Source organism: Oncorhynchus mykiss, chromosome 11 (assembly GCF_013265735.2).
Source record: "Oncorhynchus mykiss isolate Arlee chromosome 11, USDA_OmykA_1.1, whole genome shotgun sequence".
NCBI classification, from domain to species: domain Eukaryota; kingdom Metazoa; phylum Chordata; class Actinopteri; order Salmoniformes; family Salmonidae; genus Oncorhynchus; species Oncorhynchus mykiss.
In genome coordinates, this window is record NC_048575.1 from 15622334 (window position 1) to 15635601 (window position 13268).

Consider the following 13268-nt stretch of genomic DNA (forward strand, 5'->3'; position numbering starts at 1 on the left):
TTAGACTGGGGAGAGCAGAGTGCTGACCACCCTACTAAAGCCAAGGTTAGACTGGGGAGATTGCAGAGTGCCGACCACCCTACTAAAGCCAAGGTTAGCGGAGTAAAACGCACTCACCTTGATACTTTCAGTGCTTCCCACAGTCTTCCCTGCTACCACTTCAGTCATGGTGATCTGCCGCTGCTGTGGGAACTGTTCTGACATTCTCATATGCTTTGCTGATTTGATTGTTGACTTTCTCTTGTTTCCAAAAACATTGTGAAATTGTTTCGCACAGTCTTGAGCTGCTATTTTTGTTCATTGTACTGCCTGTCAGCCATCAACAATCAGCCATCATCTTCACACGTGAATACGCTGACAGGCCAGGGGGGAAAACTGTGTTAAAGTGTGGTTGGATTGGGCCATTTTCCACGGTAACCGTGCAGTAATTGGTCAAAATCACGAACCCGCTTTTGATTGAACCTTTTTATGCGCTAAAAGTGCATTTGATTGTTCAAAATTGCGATCTCTCGCATAATATGGGCTGATTTGGTTGATTTTGCTTCAAATTATGCGATTGCGGAATCCTGGAGGGCCTGATGGCAAAATATGTGAAGGCCAGAGGCAGCAGGAGGAGGGTCGATCGGGAAACGTTTTTTTGTATTTCTTCTGGCTATATTGAGCCTTGGCTCCCTGCTATTTTTGTTCATTGTACTGCCTGGTGTTTTTTATTTTTTAATCATGTAACGGATGTGAAACGGCTAGCTTAGTTAGCGGTGGTTCGCGCTAAATAGCGTTTCAATCAGTGACGTCACTTGCTCTGAGACCTTGAAGTAGTAGTTCCCCTTGCTCTGCAAGGGCCGCGGCTTTTGTAGAGCGATGGGTAACGATGCTTCGTGGGTGACTGTTGTTGATGTGTGCAGAGGGTCCCTGGTTCGCGCCTGGGTATGGGCGAGGGGACGGTCTAAAGTTATACTGTCAGACAAAGCTCAGTAGCCTACATATATAGTTGATTTTATTCAAACATAGAGTTTGTCTATTATAGAAGAATACACGTTGGTCGAAAGAACAGATGACTCTCGATCGACCAGCATTGTTTTTAGTCGGAGACAGCCCTATTTTAGAGTTAATTTCCTTCAATTTGACACATATTGGCATAGGGGGGAAAGAAATGTTTGCTGTTTTTGATAGACATTCTCACTCGGATATCCTAACAACATCATTGGGCTACCCCGGATCTGTAATTCGATCATGATTACTACAAGTTTAGATGGTCTAGCCAGCTAACTTACAAAGCAGAACAAAAATAGCTGACATGGGCTAATTGAGTGACTGTCAGCGATTGACATAAGAGAAAAACTGCTGATGTACAACCACATTTCAAAATTGCACCTTGTATATACTAACTCTCAACTCTAAATTGAGACCCTAGCTGAGTTCCAAAAATGTATCGTGAGCCTACAAAAATGGGGGCAGGTTGCCCATCCCTGACTTGATTCATATATGACCCTGTCCCCCCTAGGTCTGCGGACTCTGTGTTTTGCCTATGTTGATCTGGAGGAGGGGGTATACCAGGAGTGGCTGAAGGAGTACACCCGTATAAGCACTATCATTAAAGACCGGGCCCAGAAACTAGAGGACTGCTACGAACTACTGGAGAAGGTAAGGGTTGGGGTCAATGGTTAGCATTGCATTGCATTGAGCTACGAGTGGTGCAGCGGTCTAAGGCACTGCATCTCGGGCTGTATCATCACCGGCCGTGATCGGGAGTCCCATAGGGCTGCGCACAATTGGCCCAGCGTCATCCGGGTTAGGGTTTGGCTGGGGTAGGCTGACATGCCTAGTTAAATAATACATCTAGTTAGATACTGTAAAGCCATACCTCTGTACTCTAGCATGGCAAGATAGTGATGACCCCTTACACCATACCCTTCAGTCAGTGTGTTGCTGGGCTGGTGGGTTGTTTGTCCAGCAGAGGGCAGAGTGGTCCTACTGGATCCACTGTAGCGGGATATAAGGACCTCTCGGTGCTGAAGAAGCGGTGTGTGTTATCCCCTGCCAGTTACTAACCTGTCAACCGTACAGATGCCCTGTAACCCAGAGGACAGCTCCAGTATACATCTGGACATGATGAGGCCTGTGGTCATTAAGAGACTGGACATGGCAGCTGTTGGCAGGAAATGTATTCTGAGAGTGTATATTAAGGCTGGCCATTAGGCTGGAACATGGACACCATTGCTTTCTTTGTTTGGCTGTTTCTCAGGTAGTACTCCAATAAAGAGAGCGGTTTTGAAAGATGGCCCAGAGTAGAGGAGAGGGAAGGTGATGGGATTAAAGAGAGGGAGAGAGGTAGACTGGAAGACCACATGGATAATTATCCTCACCAGTCTGCCAAGAGCCCCGTAAAACTGGAATCAACAAACACTGCACCGTTACCAGCTGGGGGGCGTGTGTGTGTGTGTGTGTATGTGTGTGCACGCGCATCAATAATGAGTGTATTTGCGTTTTTTAATTGAGTTCAAAATAAATGTTTGGGGAACATTAACAGACTTTCCCTATGCTGCTGTTTGACCCACTTACAGAGTTTTAACATGCTGCACGCCTCTTCTTACCCTGCCGTATGCTGCTGCTGCCAGCCAGTCTGTCTCTCCAACTTGGATGTAGTTTCTAAGATGTCCTCAAAACACAATGAACCACCAAACTCCTCCAAGTTGTATTTTGTCCAGAAAAGCATTTTCTGAATGTATTTGTCTCTCTCTTAGTCTATGCTCACTCATTCTGTCTCTTTCTCTCTCTCTTTCTTTGTGTGTGTGTGTGTCTCTGTAGGACCTGTTGTTGTTGGGGGCCACAGCTATAGAGGACCGTCTCCAGGCAGGGGTCCCTGAGACCATCGCTACTCTGATGAAGGCCGACATCAAGATCTGGGTCCTCACTGGAGACAAACAGGAGACCGCCATCAACATAGGTGAGAAAGGGATGGAGGGAGAGAGAGATGGCGTTTACTTCTTGAAGAGTGTTTCTATGCTGTAGCTGAGATTGTATTCTCTATCTTAGGTTACTCATGTCGTCTAGTTTCCCATGGCATGTCCCTCATCATCGTCAACGAGGATTCACTGGATGTGAGTACATATTCTTCTTCTTGCCTTACCAATTCCTCCTTTACTCCCCCACCCATCTTCCACCTCTTCCTTTCCTCTTCTCCTCATCCTCATTTTCCACTTACTACTCCTGCTCCTTCTCCTCCCTGTGTGTGTGTGTCTTTAGGGTGGGTTCTATAGTGTTACCGTGGGAACTAGGGTGTGGCAGAGCAAAGATTGAAGGGTGTGTTTCTTTGTCTGCTCACAGGTGGAGGTAATTAAGCTGTCTGGTGTCTTCCTGTAGAAAGATCTCTTTCTCTCCTCTCATCCCTCTGTGTGTGTCTCTCTCTCTCTCTCTCTCTCTCTCTCTCTCTCTCTCTCTCTCTCTCTCTCTCTCTCTCTCTCTCTCTCTCTCTCTCTCTCTCTCTCTCTCTCTCTCTCTCTCTCTCTCTCTCTCTCATTCATTCATACATACATACATACATACATACATACATACATACATACATACATACATACATACATACATACACACACACACACACACACACACACACACACACACACACACACACACACACACACACACACACACACACACACACACACACACACACACACACAAATTGAGTGAGAATTTCCTCTGGGTAAACACAGGGCTTCTTTACCACTGCAGATCCACTGGATTGGCATAGTCATTCTTTATTACATATCTGTGAGCATTATTGAGTCTGTGTGCAGACCCCAGTATCAGAGACATTCTGTAGAATACAGTTTGCTGCAGTCAAATTCTACAGATTGCATTTCAACCTTAGGCTTGTTAAGTTGTGTGTCATTCTAAGTGGTTGGGTAACTGTCATGTGAGAATGGCTCAGTCTGCTAGCTTTAGTGGAGTTAATTTGTCTGTGAGACAGACAGTCTACAGATAGCAGGCAGGGTTACGGCCTGTAAACGCCATTGTGTCTCAGAATGTGTGTATGAAGTGGAATGTGTACTGATGGACTGTTTTGGGATAGAGCGAGATATCAGAGTTGCCATATGGAGAGAACGGACAGAGTGCCAAAGAAGTGTGTTCACCTTAACTGTTTAGCTCGGGATGTGTTGTTCACCGTGACTGTTTAGCTCAGGATGTGTTGTTCACTGTGACTGTTTAGCTCAGGATGTGTTGTTCACTGTGACTGTTTAGCTCGGGATGTGTTGTTCACTGTGACTGTTTAGCTCGGGATGTGTTGTTCACTGTGACTGTTTAGCTCAGGATGTGTTGTTCACTGTGACTGTTTAGCTCGGGATGTGTTGTTCACTGTGACTGTTTAGCTCGGGATGTGTTGTTCACTGTGACTGTTTAACTCAGGATGTGTTGTTCACCGTGACTGTTTAACTCAGGATGTGTTGTTCACTGTGACTGTTTAACTCAGGATGTGTTGTTCACCGTGACTGTACTATGCACACTTCATCCTGAGCTAAACAGTTTGATTTACTTTTATTTATTCAGGGAGCCCAATTGAGACCAATGTCTCATTTGCAGTGGTGCCCTGAGGACAAAAATGCTACCAACACAACAAAATATATATATATTTTTAACTACACGGCAACTATAAATACTGTATATTGCATCAGGTTATTACAACAAGTTTTATAATAGTCAATTGAAACAATTGCACACTTCAGTAAACAACACAGTGAACACATCCTGAGGCTTAGATGGAGGTTGTGTAGGTTGTGTATCTGTGGGTAGAGTGTGTGTAAATCAGTGGTATTTAAACTTTTTCAGCGCACTTTTTCCACCAAGAATTTCTCGAGACCCCACCCCAAATCTAATGACACAACCTTAAAATTGGTAAATTGGGATTGTTACGTCAACAAATAACTTTCAATTCATTGGTTTTTAATCTCTTATCAAAATGTTATCTTTCTCAGAGTTTGTATACTGGGCCATACAATAATATGTACTCTTAATTTTTTTTGTTCCATATTTTTTGGGCGACCCTACTGCTGTTCGTCCCCGACTTTGGATACTACTAGTGAAAGGAAAGGGGGATACCTAGTCAGTTGCACAACTGAATGCATTCAACCGAAATGTGTCTTCCCATTTAACCCAACCCCTAGGGACTAGTGACTAGGGATACCTACAAATGAGGGATGGGCATTTAAAAAATATTTCATTATTCAAATAATATATATTTTTGGGGGGAGGGGATATCCGGATAGTAGAAATAAATGTTTAAACACGTTTTTGGTAAACTTTTAATGGCGCGCTGTGCTCTGCTTGTTTCAGCATAAGGGTGGGGTGGTAGAGGGGCGAGAGCAGATCAGGGGCCGGTGTGTAACAGTCTGTGTGTGGCACGGAGGGAGGGAGAGAGAGAAACTTGCCAAAACTGTTGTTGCCATAGGTTATACCATCTGGTAGTGCTGGTCGGGGCAGCATCAAATTGTTGTAAAGAAGCTAGCTAGCTACAGTAGCCTGCTAAATTCCCCCTGCTAGTTAGCTAGCTAGCTACAGTAGCCTGCTAAATTCCCCCTGCTAGTTAGCTAGCTAGCTACAGTAGCCTGCTAAATTCCCCCTGCTAGTTAGCTAGCTAGCTACAGTAGCCTGCTAAATTCCCCAGCTAGGTAGCTAACTAGCTACAGTAGCCTGCTAAATTCCCCCTGCTAGTTAGCTAGCTAGCTACAGTAGCCTGCTAAATTCCCCTGCTAGCTAGCTAGTTAGCTAGCTAATATAGGCTTTTTTTGCTGCGCCCTCCATCATTGTCTGCAACAACTCCATTCCATTAAACAACAGCTTTCCTATTGGAAGATCACTGTAGCCTACTCCTTCTCATTTACCAAACTTAATTCTGTACTTTTAATTACATTTTGCATTGATTAGAAATCTCCCACTTCGCTTGCTTACCTATTGGATGATGGGTAACATGGAGCCTCTGACTGAAGCTTGGCTGTGATTGACCGACAACAACAAGCACGCCAAGCTGTGAAACTTGTAGACTGCTGGTGTCTTTTTGTTATGCTGTGCATATTTTATTACAATGTTGAATCTAATGGTATATCCTTGTAGGCTATTATTTATTTTGTTTTACTTTATTTAACTAGGCAAGTCAGTTAAGAACAAATTCTTATTTACAATGACAGCCTAGGAACATTGGGTTAACTGCCTTGTTCAGGGGCAGAACAACATATTTTTACCTTGTCAGCTTAGGGATTCAATCCAGCAACCTTTCTGTTACTGGCTCAACGCTCTAACGACTAGGCTACCTGCCGCCCCGCTATCTCACATAGATATTTTTAGCTAAATGTAGACCAATCCTTTTCATTGTTAAAATTAGTTTTTTTTTTTCACACTTTCCTGAGAGAGGGAGGAGCTAGGGAGACGTGCACGCTTTCCTGAGAGAGGAAGGGGCTAGGGAGGTGTGCACGCTTTCCTGAGAGAGGGAGGTGCTAGGGAGACGTGCACGCTTCCCTGAGAGAGGGAGGGGCTAGGGAGACGTGCACGCTTGCCTAAGAGAGGGAGGGGCTAGGGAGACGTGCACGCTTCCCTGAGAGAGGGAGGGACTAGGATGACAGTACGACCATTCAGTAGCACTGTAATTAGTCTATTCAATTAAAACCAGAACAACTATTAACTTAACATTCCTGTCACATGTTGGAGAAGTAGCCTGAATCCGTTACCAGTCTGCTTGCTCTTTCTCATCTCTCCAACTGTAAATATTTGTTGAGTTAGTATACTAATCCAGATGTACATTATTGTAGTTTAGGAACGTGTGTGTGTCAGGCCCAGAGAGCTGTGGAGAGAGGGGTCACTACAGATGAAAGCAGACAGACTAGTGGGAGGACAGCTCCAGACAGCCGTGGAGAGAGGAGGTCACTACAGATGAAAGCAGACAGACTAGTGAGAGGACAGCTCCAGACAGCCGTGGAGAGAGGTCACTACAGATGAAAGCAGACAGACAAGTGGGAGGACAGCTCCAGACAGCCGTGGGGAGAGGTCACTACAGATGAAAGCAGACAGACTAGTGAGAGGACAGCTCCAGACAGCCGTGGAGAGAGGAGATCACTACAGATGAAAGCAGACAGACTAGTGGGAGGACAGCTCCAGACAGCCATGGAGAGAGGCCACTACAGATGAAAGCAGACAGACTAGTGAGAGGACAGCTCCAGACAGCCGTGGAGAGAGGTCACTACAGATGAAAGCAGACAGACTAGTGAGAGGACAGCTCCAGGCAGCCGTGGAGAGAGGAGATCACTACAGATGAAAGCAGACAGACTAGTGGGAGGACAGCTCCAGACAGCCGTGGAGAGATCACTACAGATGAAAGCAGACAGACTAGTGGGAGGACAGCTCCAGACAGCCGTGGAGAGAGGAGATCACTACAGATGAAAGCAGACAGACTAGTGGGAGGACAGCTCCAGACAGCCATGGAGAGAGGCCACTACAGATGAAAGCAGACAGACTAGTGAGAGGACAGCTCCAGACAGCCGTGGAGAGAGGTCACTACAGATGAAAGCAGACAGACTAGTGAGAGGACAGCTCCAGACAGCCGTGGAGAGAGGTCACTAAAGATGAAAGCAGACAGACAAGTGGGAGGACAGCTCCAGACAGCCGTGGAGAGAGGTCACTACAGATGAAAGCAGACAGACTAGTGGGAGGACAGCTCCAGACAGCCGTGGAGAGAGGAGATCACTACAGATGAAAGCAGACAGACTAGTGGGAGGACAGCTCCAGACAGCCGTGGAGAGAGGCCACTACAGATGAAAGCAGACAGACTAGTGGGAGGACAGCTCCAGACAGCCGTGGAGAGAGGTCATTACAGATGAAAGCAGACATACTAGTGGGAGGACAGCTCCAGACAGCAGTGGAGAGAGGTCACTACAGATGAAAGCAGACAGACTAGTGGGAGGACAGCTCCAGACAGCCGTGGAGAGAGGTCACTACAGATGAAAGCAGACAGACTAGTGGGAGGACAGCTCCAGACAGCCGTGGAGAGAGGTCACTACAGATGAAAGCAGACAGACTAGTGGGAGGACAGCTCCAGACAGCAGTGGAGAGAGGTCACTACAGATGAAAGCAGACAGACTAGTGGGAGGACAGCTCCAGACAGCCGTGGAGAGAGGTCACTACAGATGAAAGCAGACAGACTAGTGGGAGGACAGCTCCAGACAGCCGTGGAGAGAGGTCACTACAGATGAAACCAGACAGACTAGTGGGAGGACAGCTCCAGACAGCCGTGGAGAGAGGTCACTACAGATGAAAGCAGACAGACTAGTGGGAGGACAGCTCCAGACAGCCGTGGAGGGAGGTCACTACAGATGAAAGCAGACAGACTAGTGAGAGGACAGCTCCAGACAGCCGTGGAGAGAGGAGATCACTACAGATGAAAGCAGACAGACTAGTGGGAGGACAGCTCCAGACAGCCATGGAGAGAGGCCACTACAGATGAAAGCAGACAGACTAGTGAGAGGACAGCTCCAGACAGCCGTGGAGAGAGGTCACTACAGATGAAAGCAGACAGACTAGTGAGAGGACAGCTCCAGACAGCCGTGGAGAGAGGTCACTAAAGATGAAAGCAGACAGACAAGTGGGAGGACAGCTCCAGACAGCCGTGGAGAGAGGTCACTACAGATGAAAGCAGACAGACTAGTGGGAGGACAGCTCCAGACAGCCGTGGAGAGAGGAGATCACTACAGATGAAAGCAGACAGACTAGTGGGAGGACAGCTCCAGACAGCCGTGGAGAGAGGCCACTACAGATGAAAGCAGACAGACTAGTGGGAGGACAGCTCCAGACAGCCGTGGAGAGAGGTCATTACAGATGAAAGCAGACATACTAGTGGGAGGACAGCTCCAGACAGCAGTGGAGAGAGGTCACTACAGATGAAAGCAGACAGACTAGTGGGAGGACAGCTCCAGACAGCCGTGGAGAGAGGTCACTACAGATGAAAGCAGACAGACTAGTGGGAGGACAGCTCCAGACAGCCGTGGAGAGAGGTCACTACAGATGAAAGCAGACAGACTAGTGGGAGGACAGCTCCAGACAGCAGTGGAGAGAGGAGGTCACTACAGATGAAAGCAGACAGACTAGTGGGAGGACAGCTCCAGACAGCCGTGGAGAGAGGTCACTACAGATGAAAGCAGACAGACTAGTGGGAGGACAGCTCCAGACAGCCGTGGAGAGAGGTCACTACAGATGAAAGCAGACAGACTAGTGGGAGGACAGCTCCAGACAGCCGTGGAGGGAGGTCACTACAGATGAAAGCAGACAGACTAGTGGGAGGACAGCTCCAGACAGCCGTGGAGAGAGGTCACTACAGATGAAAGCAGACAGACTAGTGGGAGGACAACTCCAGACAGCCATGGAGAGAGGTCACTACAGATGAAAGCAGACAGACTAGTGGGAGGACAGCTCCAGACAGCCGTGGAGGGAGGTCACTACAGATGAAAGCAGACAGACTAGTGAGAGGACAGCTCGAGACAGCCGTGGAGAGAGGTCACTACAGATGAAAGCAGACAGACTAGTGGGAAGACAGCTCCAGACAGCTGTGGAGAGAGGAGGTCACTACAGATGAAAGCAGACAGACTAGTGGGAGGACAGCTCCAGACAGCCGTGGAGAGAGGAGGTCACTACAGATGAAAGCGAGAGAGCAGGAGCATATCATTCATAGGAGAGACCTATTGTCCCACTGCAATATATCTCTTGTCCTCCTTGTTTTTCACTCCTTTTTCTCCTTTCCCTGCTTCCTTTCCTCTGTCTGTTTCTTTAGTTTCTTTAGTTTCTCTGTTGGTAGTCAGGCGGATGTCTCCCTCCCTCCCCTCCTTTCCATGTCTCCTTCACGCTGCTACCTATACATCTGTCAGCACCCTCTCTATGGACAGGTGTGTGTGTGTGTGTGTGAACAAGACAGGGAATCTGTTTTATTATGTTTTGTGTGAGATGCAAAAGTAGGAGAGGGAGAGAAAGTGGGAGGGAGGTGAAGAGAAAAAAGGAGAGAGGGAGAAGTAGAGAAATAGGGAGAGGCATAGAGGGAAACATCTGATGTTGATGATTGAGGAGGGTAATGGGATCTCCTTTTGTCACTCCCTCTCGTCAAAACAAACCCTCTGAGCAATGCCTCCTGGGTAAACATGGCAGCTTGTGACAGTGACGCTGTGACACGCTCCATCTGTCACCTTCATATCAAACACACACACACTCAGACTCAGTCTTTGCAGTAGAGGTGGTGGCTTGTACAGACCAGGCTTAATAGTCTTACATTTCATCTACACACACACACACACACACACACACACACACACACACACACACACACACACACACACACACACACACACACACACACACCTCTCCTTAATTAAGACACTATGTAGACACTTTCAATTTATGGTCACATTTTATGCCAACCTTCTGTGTGTATTACTAGGTGTATTGGTGTTTGTGTGTATGTCTAGGTGTGTTGGTGTTTATGTGTAGCTTTGTCTGTCAGCCAGACTGTGGAGGATGTGGGTGTTTGTACAGATGCTTGGCTGATAATGAAACTCTTTATTAAATCTCACTGGTGACAATCTGCCTTTCAGATATGAGCGTGTCTGTCTCCTCCCCCACCCTCACCCTTCAGAGGTGTGTGTGTGTGTGGCGAGACGGTGACCTATGATATGTCACACCATCTGAACCTTACTGCCCAGCTCTAAATATAAACCTGATAAGATTCAACACAAGAGCCTGAGAACATGGTTTACTGTGTGTGTGTGTGTGTGTGTGTGTGTGTGTGTGTGTGTGTGTGTGTGTGTGTGTGTGTGTGTGTGTGTGTGTGAGAGTGAGTGAGTGTGTGTTTCAGCTTGTTCCCAGCTTAGATGCATATGAAAAATAAAATTTTGTTTTTCGAACTGAAAATGCCTGCTACTGAGAGATCTGTCATCAAATCAAATGTTATTCGTCACATGCTTCATAAACAGGTATAGACTAACAGGGAAATGCTTACTTACAGGTCCTTGCCAACAATGCAGAGAGATAAATCATAGAAAAGTAATAATACAAGTTATAATTAATACACAATGAGTAATGATAACTTGTCTATATACCCGTTTTACCAGTACAGAGTGGATGTGCAGGGGTACGAGGTCATTGAGGTAGATATGTACATATAACTAGGAATAAAGTGACAGAAAGTAAACAGTAGCAGCAGAATCTGTGATGAGTGAAAGTTGGTACAAAAAGGGTCAATACAGATAGTCCTGGTTGCTATTTAGTTAACTATTTTATCATGTAGAAGTCTTATGGCTCGGGGGTAGAAGCTGTTCAAGGTCCTGTTGGTTCCAGACTTGGAGGATCGGTACCGCTTGCCGTGAGGGTAGCATAGAGAACAGTCCAGGACTTGTAATATGTACATGTAGGTAGAGTTATTAAAGTGACTATGCGTAGATAATAACAGAGAGTAGCAGCAACCTTCCGGGGGGGAGACAATGCCTATAGTCTGGGTAGCCATTTGATTAGCTGTTTAGGAGTCTTATGGCTTGGGGGGTAGAAGCTGTTTAGAAGCCTCTTGGACCTAGACTTGGCGCTCCGGTACCGCTTGCCATGCTGTAGCAGAGAGAACAGTCTATGACTACGGTGGCTGCAGTCTTTGACCATTTTTAGGGTCTTCCTCTGGCACTGCCTGGTATAGAGGTCCTGGATAGCAGGGAGGTCGGTCCCAGTAATGTACTGGGCCGTACGCACTACCCTCTGTAGCGCCGTGCAGTCGAATGCCAAACAGTTGCCATACCAAGTGGCGATGCAGCCAGTCAAGATGCTCCTAATGGTGGAACTGTAGACCATCAAAAAGTTCTAACGGGCCATGCCAAATCTTTTCAGCCTCCTAAGGGGGCGTTGTCATACCCTCTTCATGACTCTGTTTGTATGTGTGGACCATGATACATCCTTATTGATGTGGACGCCGAGGAACTTGAAGCTCTCGACCTGCTCCACTACAGCCCCCTCGACGTGAATAGTGGAGTGCTCGGCCCTCCTTTTCCTGTAGTCCACGATCAGCTCCTTTGTCTTGATGACGTTGAGAGAGAAAGGGTGTTGTCCTGGCACCACACTGCCAGGTCTCTGACCTCCTCCTTATAGGCTGTCTCATTGGCGACGGTGATCAGGCCTACTAAGGTCGTGTGGTCGGCAAACTTAATGATGGTGTTGAAGTTGTACACAGCTATGCAGTCGTAGGTGAACAGGGATTACAGGAGGGGACTATGCACGCACCCCTGAGGTGCCCCCTTGTTGAAGGTCAGTGTGGCGGATGTATTGTTGCCTATCCTCACCACCTGCGGACGGCCCAACAGGAAGTCCAGGAACCAGTTACAGGTGTTGAGTCCCAGGGTCCTTCGCTTAGTGAAGAGCTTTGAGGGTACTGTGGTGTAGTCGATGAACAGCATTCTCACATAGGTGTTCCTCTTGTCCAGGTGGGAAAGAGCAGTGTGGAGGGCAATAGACGTTGCCTCATCTGTGGATCTGTTGGGGTGGTATGCGAATTGGAGTGAGTCCAGTGTGTCTGGGATGATGTTGATGTGAGCCATGACCAGCCTTTCACAGCATTTCATGGCTACAAATGTGAGTGCTGTGGTGAGAGAGTCCTTTAGACAGGTTACCTTAGGGACTATGGTGTCATTCAGTGACATGGAAAAATGTACAGTCCTTGATTGCACCAGTCTTTTCCAAAAACAGGCAGCATTTGTGAGAAAGAGGACTAGATATGCAGTCATTTTACAGCCTGCAGTGTCTCTTATCTGCAGATGTACAGAACAAATGTGAAATGGTTAGTTTTACATGTGGTGTAGTAAGTTACATAGCCAATGATGTGATGATTTGCAAACTGTTTGATAATGATTTTATAATCGGTTAACAAGTGTTGATTTCAGTTCTGTTAGACCATCCTAGCACAGACTAGCTATCTGCTGTGACAAGTAGCAGTGGGTTATTAACACCGGCGTGCTAGGCCATTACACTGTTTGCTACCAGTTGGACTCATTGAGGTGTGTGTGTGTGTGGCTGTGTGTGAGAGAGAAAGAGAATCACAGTGTTGGTTATTACTTCGGGAGTGTAATCGTGATGATGGAGGTAGTCTGTCATATCTCATAATATTGTGGCAGCGCCTCTACACCAAACTACCTTATAATAACAAAGTGACAGACAGCCCCTCTACACCAAACTACCTTATAATAACAACGTGACAGACAGCCAATCTA

The 13268-nt window shown here is 46.9% G+C and overlaps 1 protein-coding gene across 9 annotated transcripts in view; it reads left to right on the forward strand.

Annotated features, from left to right (window-relative positions):
* The window catches only part of atp8a2 (ATPase phospholipid transporting 8A2), a 64522-nt gene that overhangs the window by 27918 nt on the left and 23336 nt on the right, over nt 1-13268 (forward strand). For all 9 annotated transcript variants that reach the window (XM_036935001.1, XM_036935002.1, XM_036935003.1 and 6 more), the window contains 3 exons: nt 1502-1641; nt 2806-2944; nt 3034-3098. In XM_036935001.1, the coding sequence (XP_036790896.1) occupies nt 1502-1641; nt 2806-2944; nt 3034-3098 (344 nt within the window). The remainder of the gene's footprint in view (nt 1-1501; nt 1642-2805; nt 2945-3033; nt 3099-13268) is intronic.